This window comes from Symphalangus syndactylus, chromosome 2, assembly GCF_028878055.3.
Source record: "Symphalangus syndactylus isolate Jambi chromosome 2, NHGRI_mSymSyn1-v2.1_pri, whole genome shotgun sequence".
NCBI classification, from domain to species: Eukaryota; Metazoa; Chordata; class Mammalia; order Primates; family Hylobatidae; genus Symphalangus; species Symphalangus syndactylus.
The window spans coordinates 49465390-49486166 of NC_072424.2; the positions used below are offsets into that span (position 1 = coordinate 49465390).

Sequence of the window (20777 nt, forward strand, 5' to 3'; positions counted from 1 at the left end):
AAGTGAGGAGCGCCTCTGCCCGGCCACCCACCGTCTGGGAAGTGAGGAGCGCCTCTGCCCGGCCACCCACCGTCTGGGAAGTGAGGAGCGCCTCTGCCCGGCCACCCACCGTCTGGGAAGTGAGGAGCGCCTCTGCCCGGCCACCCTGTCTGGGAAGTGAGGAGCGCCTCTGCCCGGCCGCCCCGTCTGGGAAGTGAGGGGCGCCTCTGCCCGGCCACCCATCGTCTGGGAAGTGAGGAGCGCCTCTGCCCGGCCTCCCATCGTCTGGGAGGTGAGGAGCGCCTCTGCCCGGCCGCCCCGTCCGGGAGGAAGTGAGGAGCGCCTCTGCCCGGCGCCCCCGTCCGGGAAGAAGTGAGGAGCGCCTCTGCCCGGCCGCCCCGTCCGGGAAGAAGTGAGGAGCGCCTCTGCCCGGCCACCCATCGCCTGGGAAGTGAGGAGCGCCTCTGCCCGGCCACCCATCGTCTGGGAAGTGAGGAGCGCCTCTGCCTGGCCACCTATCGTCTGGGAAGAAGTGAGGATAGTCTCTGCCTGGCCGCCCCGTCTGGGAGGTCTACCACGGAGGCCAGAAGCAATGTGGCGGCTGGACGTGGTGGCTCACGCCTGTGGTCCCGGCACTCTGGGGGGCGAGGCGGGTTGATCACTTCGGGCTAGGAGTTCGAGACCAGTCTGGCCAACTTGGCGAAACATGAAGAATACAACAGACAAACCAACCAACCAACTCAATGACAACAAAACAGGTCTACCCTGGAGTCATACTCTACATTTTTTCTATTTTCCTCCCTTTCTGATCCTTTATCCCACTTTCTTTTTCTTCCTCTTCCTTCTCCCTCTTCTTTGTCAAATAGAGGATTGAGTTATTATCACTGATCCATATAAAGTCCCTCTCTCATTTATTTTAACTCCCACCCCCATTTCTATTCCCCGACTTCCCATGTGCAACCTTCCTAATATGTTTGATACGCATCTTTTTGTTTGTATGTATTTTTAGAAAATGTTTATTGTTTTTGTATGCAAAAAAAATCAATAAAAAAAAAAAAAAAAAAAAAAAAAGAAATAATGTGAACCCTCCTAAATTTAAACAAATGAATAAACAGCTGGAGAAATGAGTCAATTTTAAACTGCTTACACTACAACCATTTCCTGGTGCCAGTTAGCTGGTAAACAAATATATCCACTGCTATAGTCTGAATGTTGGTGGTATCCCCCCCTTAAATTCATATGTTGGAATCTAATACTCAATATGACAGTTTTTAGAGGTGGGGCCCTTAGGAGGTGATTAGGGCATGAGGGTTCTGGCGCTCATAAGTGGGATTAGTGCCCCTATAAAAGAGGGTTGGGGAGCTTTTTGCCCTTTTGCTATGTGAAAACACAGCAAGAAGGCACCTTGGAAGCAAACAGCAAGCCCTCACCAGACACCTAATCTGCTGGTGCCTTGATCTTGGACTTCAGTCTCCAAAACTGTCAGCAATAAATTACTGTTGTTTATAAATTATCCAGTCTAAGGTGTTTTGTTATAGCAGTCTGAATGGACAAAGATATCCACCATCCTTATTTGTGAATAAGGCTGTCATTTCTATGAATGAGATCCCCGATATGAAGGGTGATTATGCAAATTCTTCAAAACCTGCTGTTACTATTATTAAAAATCTGTTTCATTGCTGGTGCTAGTGCTTTGGGAAACCCTCATGAAAATAAAAACTTGGGCCAGGAATGGTGGCTCACGCCTGTAATCCCAGCACTTTGAGAGGCCAAGGCAGGTGGATCACTTGAGGTCAAGAGTTCAAGACCAGCCTGGCCAACATGGTGAAACCCTATCTCTACTAAAAATACAAAAATTAGCCAGGTGTGGTGGTGCACGCCTGTAATCCTAGCTACTCAGGAGGCTGAGGCAGGAGAATTGCTTGAACCTGGGAGGCGGAGGTTGCGGTGAGCCGAGATCATGCCATTGCACTCCTGACAGAGACTTAATCTCAAAAAAAAAAAAAAAAAATTAGACAGGTGTGGTGGCAGGTGCCTGTAATCCCAACTACTTGGGAGGCTGAGGCAGGAGAATCGCATGAACCTGGGAGGCAGAGGTTGCAGTGAGCCGAGATCGTGCCACTGCACTCCAGCCTGGGTGACAGAGCGAGACTCCATCTCAAAGAAACAAAACAAAAAAAAACACTGAAAACTCAGGAACAGAAGTTAGAAAAGATAAAACATCCTGATGAAACAAAATCCAAACAAGGACATATGCCAGATTGCAATTAAGAAAGGAACACTTGGAAAGATTAGAGATAATGAAGAACATTAAAATGGTTATATCTTTAAGTTGAAAAAAAAAATCATAAGGAAAACGGGGATTTAAAAGGGGGGAAAATATACTGGAGACACAGCCCCATGATCAATGCCACCATAATGTGCATAATGTACTTCTAAGCTACAATGATTGCAGATCTATGCCTTCTGGGGATATTCTCTCATTCTAATTAGTTTAAATTTTTTCAAATAGTAAAAATCAAGGGTAAAATATATAGATTTCGAATTATGTAAGATCCTTAGGAATATATCTCTGGAGCAAAAATGCTCTATATTAATGTATTTTAGACTCAGAGGCCATATAACTAGAATGATGGACAGAAAAGGACAAAAAACCCTAAGATGTAGCAAGGGACTCTTCAAGTAAGTCCAGAGAATTTATAACACTCTGCTTTATTTATCAAAGGAGTTTCCGCCAGACGCGGTGGCTGACGCCTATAATCCCAGCACTTTGGGAGGCCGAGGCAGGGGGATCACCTGAGGTTGGGAGTTCGTGATCAGCCTGACCAACATGGAGAAACCCCATCTCTACTAAAAATACAAAATTAGCCGAGCATGGTGGCACATGCCTATAATCCCAGCTACTTGGGAGGCTGAGGCAGGAGAATCACTTGAACCCAGAAGCTGGGAGGTTGCAGTGAGCCGAGATCTCACCATTGCACTCCAGCCTGAGCAACGAGAGTGAAACTCCGTCTCAAAAAAAAAACTAAAAACAAAGGAGTTTCCTTGCTATAGCTCATGGACAAGATAAGATCATTCCACATTGCTCCAAGCCTAGAAAAGAAAGCAGATAACTACTTTTCTTGGTTTGAGCCTTCTAAATCTTATGAAAGCCAAAAGAACTCAACAGGAGCCACAAAGAAATCATATAAAAAATAAAAATAATAATTTAGAATATATACATATGTGATTTTTTCTTTTCTTTGAGACAGGGTCTCACTCTGTCACCCAGGCTGGAATGCAGAGGCGTGATCTTGGCTTACTGCAACCTCTGCCTCCCAGGTTCAAGTGATTCTCCTGCCTCAACCTCCCAAGTAGCTGGGATTACAGGTGTGCACTACCACGCCTGGCTAATTTTTGTATTTTTAGTAGAGATGGGATTTTGCCACATTGGCCAGCCAGGTCTCAAACTCCTGAACTCAAGTGATCCGACTGCCTTGGCCTCCCAAAATGCTGGGATTATAGGTGTGAGCCACTGCAACCAGCCATATATTTTTTAATACTTAGAAAACAGATGAGTTAGGTTGGGCGCAGTGGCTCACGCCTGTAATCCCAGCACTTTGGGAGGCCGAGGCAGGTGGATCATGAGGTCAGGAGATCGAGACCATCCTGGCTAACACAGTGAAACCCCATCTCTACTAAAAAATACAAAAAATTAGCTGGGCGTGGTGGCAGGCGCCTGTAGTCCCAGCTACTCGGGGGGCTGAGGCAGGAGAATGGCGCGAACCCAGGAGGCAGAGCTTGCAGTGAGCTGAGATCGCGCCACTGCAGTCTGGCCTGTGTGAAAGAGCGAGACTCCGTCTCAAAAAAAAAAACAAAAAGAAAAGAAAACAGATGAGTTACAGCTAAAGGATTTTGAAAAGAAGCCAAAAACAAGCTACATTCATTTGAAACGTGTAGGTAGGAACACATAGGTAACGTCTCTCTGAAATTATCTTATGATCTTATTTTTCTATAAAAAGTGAGAAAGGTCTATATTAAAAATGCATACCTGACAGGCAGACTTCTACTAGTACTTATAGAAGCCTCTGGGATTAAGTTTTTCCATTTAGAGCTCGAAAACTCAATAGATTTCAACACAGAAATGCCTTCTTCTAAAGAAGACTTCATCCAACAAGCTCTTTCATATCGTTGTTGGGACACACAGCCAGCGTCTTTATACCCTAGGGAAGGGAGAAAGAGAATACAATGAGAAGTGTGGTTTTTAAAGCAAATTTTTTTGTAGAGACAGGGTCTCACTATGTTGCTCAGGCTGGTCTTAAACTCCTGGCCTCAAGTGATCCTCTTGCCTTGGTCTCCCAAATTGCTTGGATTATAGGTGTGAGCCACCATGTCTGGCTGGATTGCAGGACTCAGGAAAGAGTTACCTCGCAGTGTGAGCCGGCTGTCAGCATTATCAGGGCGCAGTGACAAACGGAACTCTACTCGGCTGGTAAACATGCGGTATGGTTCACTGGTGCCCAGAGTAGTGAGGTCATCAATCAAGACTCCTATGTAACCTTCTGTTCGGCTAACCACAAAGGGAGGCTTGCGACTGACCCGAAGACTGGCATTGATTCCAGCTATCACACCCTACAAGAGCACTGAAATGTTTAAAAGGCCATTATGAACTAAACAAACGGCTATCCCATTCAGAACACTACCCGGAAACAATGGCATGGGACAGGAAGAAAGCAAGTATTGCCCCTCAGGGATATAATAAAGGTAGAAAATGTGATCCATATTCAGAAATAGAATATGGGTAATATATCACTTTAGAAGGCTATGATTCATTGTTTTCAGAGATATCTATCTAATCTTCCTGATAAGCTGCACTCTTCGGGGACTAATCTTTTTTTTATCTGGAGACAGGGTCTTCCTCTGTCACCTAGGCTGGAGTGTAGTGGCATAATCTTGCCTCACTGCAGCCTCGACTTCCTGAGTTTAAGCAATCCTCCCACCTCATCCTCCCAAGTAGCTGGGACTATAGGCACATGCCATCACACCTGGCTGATTTTTACATATTTTTGTAGAGATGGGGATCTCACTACATTACTCAGGCTGGTCTCGAACTCCTGGCTCAAGCAATTCTCTCTCCTCAGCCTCCCCAAGTGCCAGGATTACAGGTGTGAGCCACCATGCCTAGCCGGTTAATCTTTTTTTAAAACCCACCTGTGAAACTTCTCTAGCCTTTTCCCACTTGCAAATAAAAATGAAATAATTTCTGACTTACAAGGAATAATAATATAATAATTTCTAATGAAGTATATTAAAATAAATTTTAAACTTCAGAAGCAATACATCTAATCAAAATATGGTATCACACAGGAGCTCAGAAAAGAGTAATAAAGCCATAGTGTTTTAATAATCCTATTATTGTCTGGGCAAGGTGGTTCACACCTGTAATCCCAGCACTTTGGGAAGCCAAGGCAGGTAGATCACCTGAGGTCAGGAGTTTGAGACCAGCCTGGCCAACACAGTGAAACCATATCTCCACTAAAAATGCAAAAATTAGCTGGGTGTTGTGGTGCATGCCTGCAGTCCCAGCTACTAGGGAGGGCTGAGGCAGTAGGATCTCTTGAACCCAGGAGATCATATCACTGCACTCCAGCCTGGCAACAGAGCAAGACTCTGTCTCAAAAAAAAAAAAAAAAAAAAAAAAAATCCTATTATCCACACAAGCCATCTCCAAACACTCTGAAACAGAAATTGTCTTCTATTAGTATGAATTGTATCTAAGATCTATATAGTTAACACAACAGACATTAAAAGGAGAAATACCAGTTAAATAATCCCTTTCAGTTTACATTAACATCTTAACAACTTCTTACTTGAGCTGCAGCTTCCTCATAACCAGTGGTGCCATTGATCTGTCCAGCAAAGAAGAGTCGTTGAACCAAATGAGTCTCCAGGGAAGGAGTGATCTGACGGGGATCTAAGTAATCATACTGAACACCATAGCCTGACCAAAGAATAAAGATATTAAATAAGTAAATACAGAGCTGGATTTGCTCAAGGTAGAGATGCAAACATTACCCTTAAATGCCCTTTAAAAACAGACTATTTAGGTCAGGAGCAGTGGCTCACACCTGTAATCTCAGCACTTTGGGGGGCCAAGGAGGGTGGATCACCTGAGGTCGGGAGTTTGAGACCAGCCTGACCAACATGGAGAAACCCTGTCTCTACTAAAAATACAAAATTAGCCAGGCATGGTGATGCATGCCTGTAATCCCAGCTACTCAGGAGGCTGAGGCAGGAGAATCACGAACCTGGCAGGGGGAGGTTGTGGTGAGATGAGATTGCACCATTGCACTCCATCCTGGGCAACAAGAGCAAAACTCCATCTCAAAACAAACAAACAAAAAACAGACTATTTAAAAGGTATAGGTGTTGGGCTTCATCTTCTGAGGCTCTGAGCAACAATGACTGTAAGCTAAGGCCTCCTTACTGACCATTAAAACAATGCTGACCTTATACTGAAGTGCACTTGTGATCCTCTTTACCTGGCTGAATCACTTTAGCTTTCTCCAAGCCTCTGATGCATGTGATCATTTTCTCTTGTAACTCAGCTGGTAGTGTCATAGATAACCCTTGTGGGTAGATAAGGTCAGAATCCATTCCTTCAGGTTCCAACCAAACCTGATGTAGACGGTTTGGAAAACGCAAAACTTTTGATTCAATGGAGGGACAGTATCTAGAATAGAACATTTAAATAAACTTGAACAAAACAGGATTGACATCATTCCTTAAAGTAACTGAGCACTGACATTTTGTCCTTACCGAGGTCCTCTTGTTGTTTCTTTAACGTGACTATTAAGGTGAAGGTTCTTAAGGACAATCTCATCCACTTTAGGGTTGGTGTGAGTCAAGTAACATGGCAGCTGATCTTCTGGCTAAAAAATAGTAACCAGATGCAATATTGATTTGCTTATCTACTAGTTTCTCTCTTATCCAAATAAATTTCACATGATATGTACTGACTTTAATAGACACTAAACTTGTACATAATGCCTAGTATTACTTATGAAGTATTCTTGCCAAAAATAAACACCCCAAAAGATGAAGTTAAATTTAAGCAAAGCTCTAAATCGAACTAGCAGTTTAATTTTTTTTAAATGTTTTTATTTTTTGAGACGGAGTCTCACTCCGTTGCCCAGGCTGGAGGGCAGTAGTGCGATCTCAGCTCACTCCAACCTCCGTGTCCCGGGTTCAAGCGATTCTCCTGCCTCAGCCTCCCAAGTAGCTGGGATCACAGGCATGCACCACTACGTTCGGCTAATTTTTGTATTTTTGGTAGAGACAGAGTTTCACCATGTTGGCCAAACTGGTCTCAAACTCCTGACCTCAGGTGATCCACCTGCTTATGCCTCCCAAAGTGCTGGGATTACAGGCATGAGTCACCATGCCCTGCCATAACCAGTAGTTTAAAGGAAATAGTTTAGAGGAACATGATTAAGTCATCAGAGGGATACGATCAGACAAATGAAGAATGAGGGAAGTTTTAGAGAACAAATGACTCAATTTCTTCCATATGTAATGCTTAAAAGAGAAAAAAAAGGAGGGAGCCTGTTATAAAACTAAGGCAGGATAGGTAGTCAAAGAAGTAACCATGTTCTCGGAAGGCAGCAACCATGGTGACCACACAATTAGCACAGTAAACCTCAGTATTCGCATTGTAATTGAGCTCATTCAAGCAATGCTATCTTCAGTAGGGACTTTGCCCTGTAGAGAGCATGTGAACTTTGATTTTACTTGTCCTCAAACTGACCCTTTACTCATTTTAATAGTAAAAGACACACCTGTGGGTGGAGGTTTAAGATGCTAATGAGACACGGGACATATGAACAAGCATGTATGGCTACGTACTACACTTGTGCACCCAGAAGACCACCTAGAACATGCTTACAAGTAACAACTCTTTCTACCACCTATTAATAAGCATGTAAAACTCCCATACAGGGAGTCTCCTTAGTGTCAGTATTTGCTTTCTCATTCTTAATGAGCAGTCCACCCTGAATTCTCGCTCTCAGGGTGTACTATTATGCAACTAACTTTTAAAATATTATTTTTCTTTTGCAAAAAATTACTCTATGCCACACTTCTTTTGCTGTGTGTCTCCTGTTTAAACTCTTTTAAACTAAGAAAACCAGAACTGAGGTATCACAACAGTCATCAACAAAACATATCACCAATAAGGTTCCTGGTTCAAATAAAACAACTGTAAAAAACATTTTTGAGGCAAATAGAGAAAACTGAATACTGAGTGCAAGATGATGTTAGGAAATTATGTTTTTGTTTTTTTTTTTTTTTTAAGAAGCAAGGTCTCATTCTGTCACCTAGACTGGAGTGCAGTGGCTTGATCATAGCTCATTGCAGCACTCAATTTCTGGACTCAAGCAATCCCCCTACCTCAGCCTCCCCAGTAGCTGGCACTACAAGTGAAAGCCACCACGCCTGGCTAATTTTTAAATTTTTTGTAGAGATAGGGTCTCACTATGTTACCTAGGCTGGTCTCAATCTCCTGGCCTCAAGCGATCCTCCCAACTTGCCCTTCCAAAGTGCTGACAGCCACTGTGAGCCACTGTGCCCAGCCCAGAAATTTTGTTTTGCTGGGCATAATATTAGTCTCGCGGTTACTTTTTTTTTTTTTTTTTTCGAGACGGAGTCTCACCCCGTCACCCAGGCTGGAGTGCAATGGTGCAATCTCAGCTCACTGCAACCTCTGCCTCCCGGGTTTAAGCGATTCTGCCTACCTCAGCCTCCTGAGTAGCTGGGATTACAGGTTCATGCCACTACACCCCACTAATTTTTGTATTTTCAGTAGAGATGGGGTTTCACTATGGTAGCCAGGCTGGTCTCGAACTCTTGACCTCAGGCGATCCACCTGCCTCAGTCTCCCAAAGTGCTGGGATTACAGGTGTGAGCCACCGTGCCTGGCCATGGTTACTTTTTTAAAAAAGTTATTGCCAAGCGCAAGTGGCTCACACCTGTAATACCAACACTTTGGGAGGCCAAGGCGGGTGGAGCACGAGGTCAGAAGTTTGAGATCAGCCTGGTCAACATGGTGAAATCCTGTCTCTACTAAAAATACAAAAATTAGCTGGGCATGGTGGCGGGTGCCTGTAATCCCAGCTACTCGGGAGGCCGAAGCATAAGAATCGCTTGAACCCGGGAGGCAGAGGCTGCAGTGAGCCGAGATTGCACCATTGCATTCTAGCCTGGATGACAGGGGGAGATTCCGTCTCGAAAAAAAAAAGTGTTTTTGTGCCCACCCAGGGACTCCTCCTTGCTTTGTTTGGGCTGGGCGCCGTGGCTCACGCCTGTAATCCCAGCACTTTGGGAGGCCAAGGCGGGTGGATCACCTGAGGTCAGGAGTTTGAGAACAGCCTGGTCAACATGGTAAAACTCCGTCTCTACTAAAAAAATACAAAAAATTAGCCAGGCATGGTGGCAGGTGCCTGTAATCACAGCTACTTGGGAGGCTGAGGCAGGAGAATCGCTTGAACCCAGGGGGTGGAGGTTGCAGTGAGCCGAGCTTGCGCCATTACCATTGCACTCCAGCCTGGGCGAGACTCTGTCTCAAAAAAAAAGAAAGGGTTATCATAATTTGCATACTACCAAAGCAAATATATAAAAGCATCTTGCTCGGCCGGGCGCAGTGGCTCACGCTTGTAATCCCAGCACTTTGGGAGGCCGAGGCGGACAGATCACGAGGTCAGGAGATCGAGACCACAGTGAAACCCCGTCTCTCCTAAAAACACAAAAAATTACCCAGGCATGGTGGCGGGCGCCTGTAGTCCCAGCTACTCACAGAGGCTGAGGCAGGAGAATGGCGTGAACCTGGGAGGCAGAGCTTGCAGTGAGCCGAGATTGCGCCACTGCACTCCAGCCTGGGCGACAGTGCAAGACTCCGTCTCAAAAAATAAAAAATAAAAAAAATATAAAAGTATCTTGCTCAAAGTAACAGAATATTTGAAGCCATGCATCAGGATAACACTCACCAGAAACTAAGACCATCAGTTCTTTTTTTTTTTTGTACAGACAGGGTCTCATGTTGCCCAGGCTGGTCTTGAACTCCTAGGCTTAAGTGATCCTCCTACCTTGGCCTCCCAAAGTGCTGGTATTACAGGTGAGAGTCACTGTGCCTGGCCAATTCTTCATCCTCAATCTTAAACACACACAATATACTTTTTTTTTTTTTTTTTTTGAGACAGAGTCTTGCTCTGTCGCCAGGCTAGAGTGCAGTGGCATCATCTCTCCTCACTGCAACCTCTGCCTCCCGGGTTTAAGCAATTCTGCCTCAGCCTCCCAAGTAGCTGGGACTACAGGGGCATGCCACTATGCCCAGCTAATTTTTGTATTTTTAGTAGAGACGGGGTTTCACCATGTTGGCCACGATGGTCTCAATATTTTGACCTTGTGATCCACCTGCCTCGACCTCCCAAAGTGCTGGGATTACAGGCGTGAGCCACCATGCCAAGCCACATTTTTTTAAATGCCAAAAGACAGGTAAAAGTGGCCTCTACACTTCAAAAATGTCGACATCATTAAAGATTGACAAACTGTTCCAGATAAGACTTTAAAGAGAAATGACACTTAAACGCAATGCATGAGCCTAGATTGGGAATAAAAAGGTTGTTTTGGGCTAGGCTTGGTGGCTCATACTTGTAATCCCAGCACTTTGGGGGCCCAAGGCAGGCAGATCCCTTCGGTCCATGAGTTTGAGACCAGCCTGGGTGACACTGCAAAAACTCATCTCTACAAAAAATACAAAAAGTAGCCAGGCATGGTGGTGAGCACCTGTGGTCGCGGCTACTTGGGAGGCTGAGGTGGAAGGATCATCCAAGCCTGGGAGACAGAGGTTACAGTGAGCTGAGATTGCACCACTGCACTCCAGCCTGGGCAACACAGTGAGATCCTATCTAAAAAAAAAAAAAAAAAAAGCTGCTTTGGACAATATTTAACAATTAGCAAAATGTGACTATGGACTTTATGTTAGATAACAGCACTGTATCAGCGTTAAATTCTCTGAATTTCTTTTTTTTTTTTTTTTTTTTTTGAGACATAGTCTTGCTGTTGCCCAGGCTGGAGTGCAGTGGCACAATCTCGGCTCACTGCAACCTCCCCATCCCTGGTTCAAGCGATTCTTATGCTTCAGCCTCCTGGGCAGCTGGGATTACAGGCGCATGCCACCATGCCCAGCTAATTTTTGTATTTTTAGTAGAGGTGGGGTTTCACCATATTGGCCAGGCTGGTCTTGAACTCCTGACCTCAAATGATCCACCTGCCTCGGCCTCCCAAAGTGCTAGGATTACAGGCATGAGCCACTACGCCTGGACTCTTTTCTGTCTTTAAAAAAATTTTTTGGTCAGGCGCAGTGGCTCATGTGTGTAATCCTAACCCTTTGGGAGGCCAAGGCGGGCAGACCATTTGAGAACAGGAGTTCAAAACCAGCCTTCCCAACATGGTGAAATCCTGTCTCTACTAAAAATATAAAAATTAGTCAGGCGTGTCAGCGGGTGCCTGTAATCCCAGCTACTGAGGAGGCTGAGGCATGAGAACTGATTGAACCCAGAAGGCGAGATTGCAGTAAGCCGAGATTGCACCACTGCACTCCAGCCTGGTGGATAGTGTGAGACTCCGCCTCAAAAAAAAAAAAAAAAAAAACTAAATTTTATTGTCCCTGCATCATACTCTGAATTTCATCATTGCATAAGGGTTATATAAAAGGATGTCTCTGTGCTTAGTGGAGATATAGGCTTAAGGTAAGAGCTCATCATCTCTGCAATTTACTCCCAAATATTCCAGAAAAAAAAGAATAAGAATAAATGTGTATATTACCATCTTACACAGTAAATATGGACATAAATTGATACACCTATAGAGATAAATATGGTAAAATATTAACAACGAGTGACTTTCAATGGTTAACAGGAGTTTGTTGTAATAGTCTTACAACTTTTTCTCAATGTTGCTTACTTTTTCTTTTTGTTTTTCTGTGTCTTTTTAAAATAAAATTATTTATATGTGTTGAGGGTTAACTTTCTTTTTCTCTTTTTTTTTTTTTTTTTTTGAGATGGAGTCTTGCTCTGTTGCCCAGGCTGGAGGCTGGAGTGCAGTGGCACAATCACAGCTAACTGCAACCTCTGCCTCCCAGGTTCGAGCAATTTTCCTGCCTCAGCCTCCTGAGTAGCTGGGATTACAGGCATGAGCCACCAAGCCTGGCTAATTTTTTTTTAATATATATTTTTAGTAGGGATGGAGTTTCACCATGTTGGCCAGACTGGTCTTGAACTCCTGACCTCAAGTGATCCACCCGCCTCGGCCTCCCAAACTGTTGGGATTACAGGCATGAGCCACCGCGCCCAACCGAGGGTTAACTTTCAATAAATCGCAGTGAGGTAGTTGCTCTGCTATGTCTGAAACCCCACCCCAGAAGCAGGTTGTCTAAGAATGGTTCAGTGTCAGGTTCTCCACAAAAATGTGTTGTGTGATGGGCAAGGGGGCGGCTGCCTTTCCAGCAGCACCACCTGATATTGTTTCAAAAAGCTTAATTTAGGCTGGGCATGGTGGCTCACGCCTGTAATCCCAGCATTTTGGGAGGCCGAAGGTGGATCACCTGAGGTCAAGAGTTTGAGACGAGTTGGGTGCAGTGGCTCATGCCTGTAATCCCAACACTTTGGGTGGCCGAGGCAGGCGGATCACCTGAGGTCGGGAGTTTGTGACCAGCCTGACCAACATGGAGAAACCCTATCTACTAAAAATACAAAATTAGTCAGGTGTGGTGGTACATGCCTGTAATCCCAGCTACACAAGGGGCCAAGGCAGGAGAATCTCTTGAACCTGGGAGACGGACGTTGCAGTGAGCTGAGATCGCGCTGTTGCACTCCAGCCTGGGCAACAAGAGTGAAATGCCATCTCAGAAAAAAAAAAAAAGAGTGCAAGACCAGCCTGATCAACATGGTGAAACCCTGTCTCTACTAAAAATACAAAAACAAATTAGCCGGGCATGGCGGTGGGCACCTGTAATCCCAGCTACTAGGGAGGCTGAGGCAGAAGAATTGCTTGAACCCAGGGGGCGGAGGCTGCAGTGAGCTGAAATCGTGCCATTGCACCACAGGCTGGGCAACAAGACTGAATCTCCATCTCAAAAAGCAAAACAAAACAAAACAAAAAATGCCTATTTGACCAGGCGCAGTGGCTCATGCCTGTAATCCCAGCACTTTGAGAGGCTGAGGTGGGCAGATGGCTTGAGCTCAGGAGTACGACAAGACCAGCCTGGGCAATATGGCGAGACCCTGTCTCTATTAAAAATAATAATAAATGAAAAAATTTTTTTAAATAAAAGCTTAATTTACAAAATATGTAAAGTTATAAAAGTAATGAAATTTAAGATTTGCCAGGCACGGTGGCTCACGCCTGTAATGCTAGCACTTTGGGAGGCTGAGGAGGGTGGATCACCTAAGGTAAGGAGTTTGAGACCAGCCTGGCCAAGATGGTGAAACACCATCTCTATTAAAAATACAAAAATTAGCCAGTGTGGTGGCAGGAGCCTGTAATCCCAGCTACTCAGGAGGCTGAGGCAGGAGAATTGCTTGAACCCGGGAGGCGGAGGTTGCAGTGAGCCGAGATTGCGCCATTGCACTCCAGCCTGGGCAACAATGGCGAAACTCCGTCTCAAAAAGAGAAAAAAAAAAAAAAAAAGTCGGGTGCAGTGGCTCACACCTGTAATCCCAGCACCAGCACTTTGGGAGGTTGAGGCAGGTGGATCACCTGAGGTCAGGAGTTCAAAACCAGGCTGGCCAACATGGTGAAACCCCGTCTCTACAAAACTATAGAAATTAGCCAGGCATGATGGCGGGTGCCTGCAATCCCAGCTACTAGGGAGGCTGAGGTGGGAGAATCACTTGAACCCAGGATGTGGAAGTTGCAGTGCGCCAAGATTTTGCCATTGCACTCCAGCAGGGCGACAGAGGACAGAGTGAGACTGTCTCAAAAAAAAAAAAAAAAAAAAAAGAAATTTACGATTTATGGGGAAATACCCAGTTAGCCAAGTTAGCTAACCCCTTTTAGAGATTACTTATTTAGGCTGAGTGCAGTGGCTGACGCCTATAATCCCAGCACTTTGAGAGGCTGAAATGGGTGGATCGCGAGGTCAGGAGTTCGAGACCAGCCTGGCCAACATGGTGAAACGCTGTTTCTATTAAAAATATAAAAATTAGCCAGGTGTGGTGGCGAGCCCCTGTATACTCAGGAGGCTGAGGCAGAAGAACTGCTTGAACCCAGGAGGCAGAGGTTGCAGTGAGCTGAGATCGTGCCACTGCTCTACAGTCTGGGTGACAGAGCAAGTCTCCATCTCAAAAAAAAAAAAAAGGATTACTTCTTTGGCTGGGTTTGGTGGTTTACACCTGCAATCCCAGCACTTTGGGAGGCCAAGGTGGGGTGGATCCTTTGAGCCCAGGAGTTCGAGACCAGCCTGGGTAACATAGTGAAACCCCATTTCTCAAAAAAATTTTAAAAAGCCAGGCACAATGGCTCATGCCTATGGTCTCAGCTACTCGAGGGGGTTGAGGTGGGAGGATCACTTGAGCCCAGGAGGTCAAGGCTGTAGTGACCCATAATTGTACCACTGCACTCCAGCCTGGGTGACAAGGTGAGACCTTATCTCAAAAAAAGAAAAAAAAAAATCACTTCTTTGCACTATAAGCAATAGTGCTATAAAGTAAACTGCTGCCAAAAAAAAAAAAAAAAGTTACAGTACTTCTTGCTGTGAATAGCCAATACCAGCTGTAAGCCAGGTTTTCATAAAGTATCTTACCTTAATCCATACTGTCTCATTGGTAAAGCTGAATGGTATGGATGGATTGTCCGGTGTATGCTTGTTTAGAATACTGAAATTAATGGACTCTTTGGCAATTCGGGGTGGAGTCCCAGTCTTCAACCTTCCCACCACAAACCCTAACTTCTCCAGTGTCTGAGCCAATCCTATAGAAGGCTGATCCCCTAAACGTCCTGCCGGATGCGTTTCCAATCCAATTACAATCATGCCTCTCAGAAATGTCCCAGTAGTCAGAATCACACTCTCTGCATATACTGTGCTTCCATCCACTAAATAACAAGAAAAAAGAATAAAGTCATTATCTATCTATCTATCTATCTATCTATCTATCTATCTATCTATCTACTTATCTGAGACGAAGTCTCGCTCTATCGCCAGGCTGGAGGGCAGTGGTGCAATCTCCGCTCGCTGCAACCTCCGCCTCCCGGGTTCAAGCAATTCTCCTGCCTCAGCCTCTTGAGTAGCTGAGATTACAGGCATGCGCCACCACACTCAGCTAGTTTTATATTTTTAGTAGAGATAGGGTTTCTCCATATTGGTCAGGCTGGTCTCGAATTCCCGACCTCAGGTGATCCACCCACCTCTGCCTCCCAAAGTGCTGGGATTACAGGCGTGAGCCACCGCACCCAGCCTAAAGTCATTTTTTAAATTGTTACCATGGATCAAAATGGAATGTGACTATTTTACATTACAACTACAGAAAAACTATCAGTCTTTAGAAACTTGAGAATCTTTTTTAATATTTTTGTTTTTTCAAGCCTTACCGACATATAACAGACATAAAAAACTGTATATATTTAGAGTACGCAACATGGTGTTTTGATACAAGTATACATTCTGTGATGATACCCACAATCAAGCTAATTAATATAACCATCACCTCACATAGTTACATGTTTTGTTTGTGTGGTGAGAACACTTATGATCTACTCCCTTAGCAAATTTCAAGTCTATCATACATTATTATTAACTACAGTTACCATACTGCTCACTAGATTGCTAGAACTTATTCAACTTACAGCTAAAAATGTGTAACCTTTGAGCAATATCTTCCCATTTCCCCTACCCCAGACAAAGAATTTTAAATGAGTAAGAAGGCTAATATGTTATCAATCTCAATCTAAGCAATCTAGGAGAGAGAATACAATGTGTTATCACCAATTCACATGAACCTAAAATCGTATCAGCACTAAAAAGTTAGTCTCAATTAATTTAAAAAATTAATTAATTTTAGACTTCAGGATAAACATGGCATACAACCTCACATTTCTTCTCCCTTCTAAAACTCAAAGAAAATTAAATAGGGGAATAAAAAAGGTATAAAACCAAAAGGCCAAGTAATGAAAAAGAACCAGTCAGAAAATGAGAAATTTCAATATATTTTTGAAAGATAGAAAGTGGTTGGAAGAATGGTAACTCACCTAGCAGAGGGGAGACAGCTATAACTTAAGTATTAATATCTGAAGAGAAGATATATCAATGAGAATGAACTAATTTGCCCTGCAAAGGCTCAGAAATTAGAGAATTGAGAATAAGAACTGAAGAGGAATGTAGAAATGAAACTTGGGCCAGAAAATGAAAGAAACAGCTGAAATTTACACATTAAGGTTTTGTCCTCAGATAGCTCTACCTTACAGTAAAATGGAGGTTTATTCTTCAGGTAATGGGGACTTTTTGTTTAACGGGTACAGAATTTTAATTTGGGATGATAAAAAAGTTCAAGAGACAGTTGGTGGTGATGGGAGCACAACACTGTCAATGTACTTAACAGCACTGAATTGTACACTTAAAAACGGTTAAAATGGTACATTTTATGATTTTTATATTTTACCACAAAAAAAGTGTTATTGTTGGGCCTATAAAATATGGACAGGATCACAAAATAGCATTTAAAGATATTAAATCGGCCAGGCTCAGTGGCTCATGACTATAATACGAACACTTTGAGACTGGGGCAGGAAGATCACTTGAGCCCAGGGGTTCAAGACCAGTCCTGGCAACATAGTGAGACCCCCATCTCTACAAAAAAAAAAATAATAAATTAGCCAGGGGTGGTGACACATGCCTGTGGTCCCAGCTACACAGGAGGCTGAGGCAGGAAGATCACTTGGGTCCAGGTGGTCGAGGCTACAGTGAGCTGTGATCATGCCACTGCACCCTAGCCTAAGCAATAGGGCGAGAACTTTTCTCAAAAATAAAAAAATAAACAATTTAAGGGTATAAACGTAAACACTAATAAAAACAATATAACCATTAAATCTGGAAAATAAAGTCAGGGGAGAAAAGGAAATGAAAGTAAAACTAATTTAGTAATCGTTACTTGAGGGAAGTCAGTAAGCATATTATATTATATATAAAATCATAGCTTTTAAGGTAACCATCGGAACAAACCCACAAACTTAAAAAAAAAAAAGCATGGCCTCCAAAAGCAAAGCAAACACAGATTAAGTTTTTTTTAAAAAAAAATACAGACGAACAGTGTGTATAATATGCTACGATTTTGTGAAAACAACAAAAAATATGTATACATATGCATGAAGACATGTACATATGCCTAGGTAGAAAGACCACACAACAGATTAACAAAGCAAATGCTCCTGAGGAAGAAAACTGGCTGGTTGAGGGGACAAAGTGAAGGAGACAGACTATCTTTTTTTTTTCTATTGAGACAGACTCTTGCTCTCTCACCCAGGCTGGAGTGCAGTAGCAACATCTTGGCTTACTGCAACCTCCATCTCCCAGGTTCAAGTGATTCTCCTGTCTCAGCCTCCTGAGTAGCTGAGACTACAGGCGTGAGCCATCATGCCTGGCTAATTTTTGTATTTTTAGTAGAGACGAGTTTCGCCATGTTGGCCAGACTGGTCTCAAATTCCCAACCTCAGGTGATCCACCTGCCTCGGCCTCCCAAAGTGCTGGTATTACAGGTGTGAGCCATAATCACATAATGCCCATAATGCCCAGCTAAGACAGACTATCCTTTCACTCTATATGCTTCTTGTAGCCTTTAAGTTGTTGGCCCTAAGTATGTATTTCCCAATCAAGAAAATTAATAAATCTATAATAAAAATGAAAATGGGAATTAAGGTATGTATTTTAAAAGATGACACTCCTGGGCTGGGCGCGGTGGCTCATGCCTGTAATCCCAGCACTTTGGGAGGCCGAGGTGGGCGGACCACAAGGTCAGGAGATCGAGACCATCCTAGCTAACACAGTGAAACCCCATCTCTACTAAAAGTAGAAAAAAATTAGCCAGGCATGGTGGCACGCACCTGTAGTCCCAGCTACTTGAGAGGCTGAGGCAGGAGAATCACTTGAACTCGAGGGGCAGAGGTTGCAGTAAGCCGAGATCGCGCCATTGCACCCCAGCCTGGGCTACACAGCGAGACTCTGTCTCAAAAATAAATAAATAAATAAAATAAAAATAAATAAATAAATAAATAAAATAAAAGATGACACTCCCTGGCACAGCCTCTCTTACCATTTTGTTCCCAGAATGCTAGTGGGCAGCCATATTCTTCTCTTAGGTGGAAAATTGATTCTTCTGAGAACTAACAGACATTGATATTTGAGAATTCACCAAACCAAAAGGCTGGTTCAAGTCTTTTCTTTTTTTTTGAGACGGAGTTTCGCTCTTGTTACCAGGCTGGAGTGCAGTGGCACTATCACGGCTTACCACAACCCACACCTCCAGGGTTCAAGTGGTTCTCCTGCCTCAGCCTCCCAAGTGGCTGGGATTACAGGCATGTGCCACCATACCTGGGTAATTTTGTATTTTTAGTAGAGACGGGGTTTCTCCATGTTGGTCAGGCTAGTCTCGAACTCCCAACCTCAGGTGATCCACCCACCTCGGCCTCCTAAAGTGCTGGGATTACAGGCGTGAGCCACCGCGTCTGGCAGTTCAAGTCTTAATCACTACCAGAATCAGCCAGGCAATAAAATTCACTGTGCACACAGAAATCTTCCAGTCAGTGTTTTAGTGCCTTATTTATTTATTTAGAGACAGAGTCTCACTCTTGTCGCCCAGGCTGGAGTGCAGTGGCACGATCTCGGTTCACTGCAACCTCCGCCTCCTGGGTTCAAGCGATTCTCTTGCCTCAGCCTCCTGAGTAGCTGGGATTACAGGTGCATGCCACCACGCCCGGCTAATTTTTGTATTTTTAGTAGAGACAGGTTCACCACGTTGGCCAGGCTAGTCTCAAACTCCTGACCTCAGGTGATCCGCCCACCTCAGCCTCCCAAAGTGCTGGGATTACAGGTGTGAGCCACCATGCCCGGCCTAGTGCCTCATTTAAAAATGTAACCGGCTGGGCATGGCAGCTCATGCCTGTAATCCCAACACTTTGGGTGGTTGAGGTGGGAGGATCACTTGAGCCTAGGAGTTCAAGACCAGTCTAGGCAACACAGGGAGGCAACATAGGGAGATCCCACATCTCCAAAAAAATTGAAAATAAGCTGGGTGTGGTGGTGTCCACCTATAGTCCCAGCTACTTGGGAGGTTGAGGTGGGAGGATCACCTCTGGGAGGTGGAGGCTGCAGTGAGCGATCATAGTGCCACTGCACTCCAACCTGGGTGACAGAGTAAGACCCTGTCTCCAAAACCAAAAACGCAAAGAAGTAAACAGAAAACCAAAGTTCGTTAGACACTTAAAGGAAGTTGTGTACATGAAAGACTGCAGCCCAAACACATAAACAGAACTAAAAAATCTGGAGAAGGTCAGGCGTGGTGGCTCACGCCTGTTAATACCAGCACTTTGGGAGGTGGAGGTAGGCAGATCACTTGAGGTCAGAAGTTTGAGACCAGCCTGGCCAACATGGTGAAACCCTGTCTCCCCTAAAAACACAAAATTTAGCTGGGCATGGTTGCTGGTGTCTGTAATCCCAGCTACTCGGGAGGCTGAGGCAGGAGAATTGCTTGAATCCAGGAGATGGAGGTTGCAGTGAGCCAAGATCGTACCACTGCACTCCAGCCTGGGTGACAGAGTGAGACTCTGTCTCAAAATAAATAAATAAATAAAATGCAGCAATTATTAACTCAAGACAAAACCAAGTATATGAAAGGGACAAACATAATACACTTCCACGCAGTAAACAATACTTAGTCAATAATGTAAATACTATCAACCAAAAATTATGGTATAATTATATCAGAAGGAGAGAGGGAAGGAAAATTGGATATTAAAGAGAATTACCATAATGATAAGTTAATAGGCTGGGCACAGTGCTCACGCCTGTAATCCCAGCATTTTCGGACGCTGAGGCACGTGGATAGCTTGAGGTCAGGAGTTCAAGACCAGCCTGACCAACATGGTGAAACCCTGTCTCTACTAAAAATACAAAAAATTAGCTGGGCATGGTGGCAGGCGCCTGTAATCCCAGCTACTTGGGAGGCTGAGGCAGGAGAATTGCTTGAACCTGGGAGGGGAACGTTGCAGTGAGCTGAGATGGTACCACTGCACTCCAGCCTAGGCAACAGAGCGAGACTCTGTCTCAAAAAATGTTAATAGACGGCTGGGTGCCGTGGCTCACAGCTGTAATCCCAGCACTCTGGGAGGGCGAGGCGGGTGGATCACAAGGTCAGGAGAACGAGACCATCCTGGCCAACGTGGTGAAACCCCATCTCTACTAAAAACACAAAAATTAGCTGGGCATTGTGGTACATGCCTGTAGTCCCAGCTACTCAGGAGGCTGAGGCAGGAGAATCGCTTGAACCTGGGAAGCAGAGGTTGCAGTGAGCTGATATCGCACCACTGCATTCCAGCCTGGCACAGAGTGAAACTCCGTTTCAAAAAAAAAAAAAGTTAATAGTAATGTCTAGAACTGTAAATTAGGAAGTAAAAACATAAGCCTGCTATTTAGAAATATGGAAGTATATACAATAAGTGACAACTAAAAAAGTTGAAGTGTCTGTCTCCAGGGAAGGAGATGGTTGTTTTCCCACATA

The 20777-nt window shown here is 44.4% G+C and overlaps 1 protein-coding gene across 5 annotated transcripts in view; it reads right to left on the bottom strand.

Annotated features, from left to right (window-relative positions):
* Positions 1–20777, bottom strand: part of MTO1 (mitochondrial tRNA translation optimization 1) — a 46871-nt gene that overhangs the window by 19789 nt on the left and 6305 nt on the right. For 3 of the 5 annotated variants that reach the window (XM_055256087.2, XM_063629939.1, XM_063629943.1), the window contains exons 4-9: positions 14816–15105; positions 6778–6890; positions 6501–6691; positions 5829–5959; positions 4386–4590; positions 4010–4181 (exon numbers count right to left, since the gene is read on the bottom strand). In XM_055256087.2, coding sequence (XP_055112062.1) covers positions 4010–4181; positions 4386–4590; positions 5829–5959; positions 6501–6691; positions 6778–6890; positions 14816–15105 — 1102 coding nt within the window. Of the gene's footprint in view, positions 1–4009; positions 4182–4385; positions 4591–5494; positions 5633–5828; positions 5960–6266; positions 6342–6500; positions 6692–6777; positions 6891–14815; positions 15106–20777 lie in introns of all 5 variants that reach the window. The other 2 variants (XM_063629934.1, XM_055256077.2) reach the window with 2 other exon arrangements.